Genomic DNA, 3,215 nt, shown 5'->3' with positions numbered 1-3,215 from the left:
CGACAGCTCTATAAACAGTTTTGTGGTTTTGCAAACACTGCAGTTTGCAAAAAGTGACGACAGATATGTTGCAAATGACAAGAAACATACAAAGATGACCACATATTAATTTATTTGAGCAGGAAAGTGCATGTTATGAACACTGCATGAGCTTATTTGGCCCTGTGTATTTCACTGTTATAGAGATATTGGCGGAAAATAACAGGAAATACATCTGTAACACCCTCAGGAGGAAGGAAACACATGGATAGACATCTGTACAGTCACCAGACAGTTCTTTCTCTCTCTGTGAAAAAGATTGCCTTAGCAGCAGGAGGGGTACATGCCACAGGACAGGCATGTTGTGTTCTGATTGCTTTATTTTATTCAATTAGGGGAAGATATGACCAGCAGCTAATAATCTGTAGCGGTTTAATAAAAAATAGTTCCCTCAGACTATGTCCTGCCTGACACCTAACTTATACATCTTTAGTCATACATACACTACATGGAATTAAAGAAATATAATTACACAAATTTTACATAGCCTATACATTATGTTCCGCAAGTTTCCTTTTGGTGTGGAATCACTTTGGAACAAATACTGTACATATTAGATAAATTAAGAATAATTATCTATCACCCTTTATTACATTCGTCACTTATCAGAGAGTAGAGGAAGCCACGGGATCTTCTGGGAGGCTTTCCTGAAAGACCTCGGGCACTGACTCCATCTCTGTTGCAGAAATAGACTGGCTCAGTTCTCTTAATGAACTCTTAGTTATGTTAAGGCACGCACGTTTCAAAATATGGCGAACCCTTTTCCCCAAAAGCATGTAGAGCACAGGGTTAATGCAGCTGTTAAAAAACCCCAAGCTTGTTGCAAGAGGAAAGCCAGTCCTTAGCACACTGTGAAGGTGTAATGATGAATGTATTGTTAACTCCATTAGGCTAAAAATGTGGAAAGGTGCCCAGCAGAGAAAGAAAGCTAATATCACAGCAGAGACAGTTTTGGTGAAGCTTGAGAATCGCACTGAATGTTCAGATTGGTGCACTTTACATGTGAGTAATATGCCTGTAACGCATATTGCTGTGAATGGTAAAAGAAAGCCCACTGTTGTCCGTATGGCCACAATTACTATGTGCCTTACCGCTGCTAAGTGGCTGTCGTGTGCATGGAAGTTGTTGAAACACACCACTTTGTCGTGTATATGCATTGTGTCACGAAATATCAGCGCAGGACAGCTTAGGGCAGCCGACACAAGCCAAACACATCCACATACAAGCCATGCCCTCCCCACAGTACGATGCCTCTGAGACCAGTTAAGGTGCACCAGGGAAATATATCTATCTATGCTCAACACGGTTAGAAAGAGAACGCTGGCATACATATTCATCACCATAACGAAGGAGTTGAGCTTACACATTACCGTTCCAAAGTCCCAGAAGAAGTCCCTAAGTATATAATCAATGTAAAAGGGTAGAAAGAGCACAAATACAAAGTCAGCCAGGGCGAGATTGAGCAACCAAATGCTGTTGACGGTTTTCTTCGTCTTGCAGGACGTCACCCAGATGACAGCCCCGTTTCCAATCAGGCCCAGCACAAAGCAGATTATATAGATGACCACAGAGATAATGTGCATGGTTTCTTTCTGTCGGTGGACAACTTTCGCATCCTCTGTGTCGCCATATTCCAGATAGTAGTCGTAAGTGTAGTTTTCATAGTCTTCCATTGAGTCCTCCATTTTCGCAGGTAACTGTCAAGCAGAAAAATGTCATGCTTTTAGTCCAGTTTGCATTAGTAGACTTGAATATTGATATGTTGATGTTACAGTACTTTTTTCCATAGGTTACATTTTGGAGTAATTTTGCCTTTCCTATTTCTGTTCAGAATTTTGCTTCCAAATGTAAATGAATGGAAATAAATGATGTGGTATTCTTAAGCATGTAACACTAAAGGCTCTGTATTATACTTAACACAAGCTTTTTTGAAACCTTTGGACACGGTAGTCTTGGTATTTTATTTGTTTTATCAAGAAGTGCATTTACGGAAACATGCAAAAATATGTTCCTGCCCCAATTGCCCCAACAAAATGTCCTCTACTGGCAGCAGCATTGAAAGAGTTGGCTAAAAACTAGGCCTAATGCTATCTACTTAGTACTTAATAGATGGTTTGCTCTGAAATAGTGAATAAATCACTCAAACATATGGGGATGACACACACAAAAACAACTCCAGATACTGTATATGTGTTTTGAAGGACCGATATAGCAACGTGCAAAGTGCAAATAAGTCAGCGGTAATGCTGTAATTTCAGTACTTGTCAAATGTCTCACTTATGTTGCTCACTTTATCCTTGAATCTTCTACCAGTGTGTGTGGTCAGTGACTCCAGTCGTACAGTCAGTCTCTGTGGGGACGTTTGGACAGGGTGTGGTGGACGTAACCCCTGGAACACAGTGTCAACAATAATTAGAACGATGAGATGCACTGATTTTTAATAGAGCCCACCCAAAAATGAATCACTATGTTTTTGTGCATAAACATGGAAAGTATGACAAATGCTGCTGAGTTACATCACAGGCTATGTCAAAACAGAAGTCTTGAAGGCCACTAGAATGAAACATTGTTGTTGCCTTGCCATGCTTTGCTTTTTGAAAGTAGACAGAAATATATTTTTTATTCACATTCCGCTCATTTTTGGCAGATACCCAGCGGTGAGGTGACTGACTAAACAATAGAAGATGCGTAAACAATGCAATTATGGCCAACGTATGAAATATGAGGAAGCACTAAATTCTTTGGCTAAAGCATAACATTGCAAACAAAAGGCATAACTGGATAATAACGCTATAGTTCTCACCCCGGAACTATTATTTGTGGCGACAGAAGCGTTATTGATGCAAATCCCACCTCACTATCCTGACCCTATGCTGTGCACTATAGCTTTAATATAGTTGCCTTATAGTTCGCAACTCTTCAATACCACTAAACTCACAAATACAGTTTTTCACAGACATCTCTGTCAAAGTTAGTAAAAGAAAAAAGAAAAAGCCTTACCCCAAAAGTACAGTCTTTCTTTAATTGCTTGGATGAAAGGCAGACTGTAGAAAGATAAAAGAGACGGCTTGTTGCTGCGTTACATTAGCCTGGGTGTTGTGCTCGCTCTTTTCCGTAACTTCCCTCTCGGCTGCACAAGTATTCATGTGGCATGTGCAATCTTTCCGTGAATCCAT

At 40.2% G+C, this 3,215-nt stretch overlaps 1 protein-coding gene across 2 annotated transcripts; it reads right to left on the bottom strand.

Annotated features, from left to right (window-relative positions):
- Positions 1-440: 440 nt before the first annotated feature.
- Positions 441-3,215, bottom strand: cmklr2 (chemerin chemokine-like receptor 2). Of its 2 annotated transcripts, none has more exons than XM_079563787.1 (2): positions 3,040-3,215; positions 441-1,736 (listed from the first exon to the last, which is right to left on the bottom strand). In XM_079563787.1, the coding sequence occupies exon 2, from the start codon at positions 1,722-1,724 to the stop codon at positions 645-647; it is 1,080 nt and encodes a 359-aa protein (XP_079419913.1). In that variant the 5' UTR covers positions 1,725-1,736; positions 3,040-3,215; the 3' UTR covers positions 441-644. The 2 variants fall into 2 exon arrangements, 1 of the variants encoding a protein (XP_079419913.1); XR_013793255.1 differs by lacking the exon at positions 441-1,736 and adding an exon at positions 2,326-2,428.

The sequence above is a fragment of the Gobius niger genome, assembly GCF_951799975.1.
Source record: "Gobius niger genome assembly, chromosome: 9".
NCBI classification, from domain to species: Eukaryota; Metazoa; Chordata; class Actinopteri; order Gobiiformes; family Gobiidae; genus Gobius; species Gobius niger.
The sequence above is the reverse complement of the archived record's forward strand: the minus strand, read 5'-3'. Positions and strand labels throughout refer to the sequence as shown.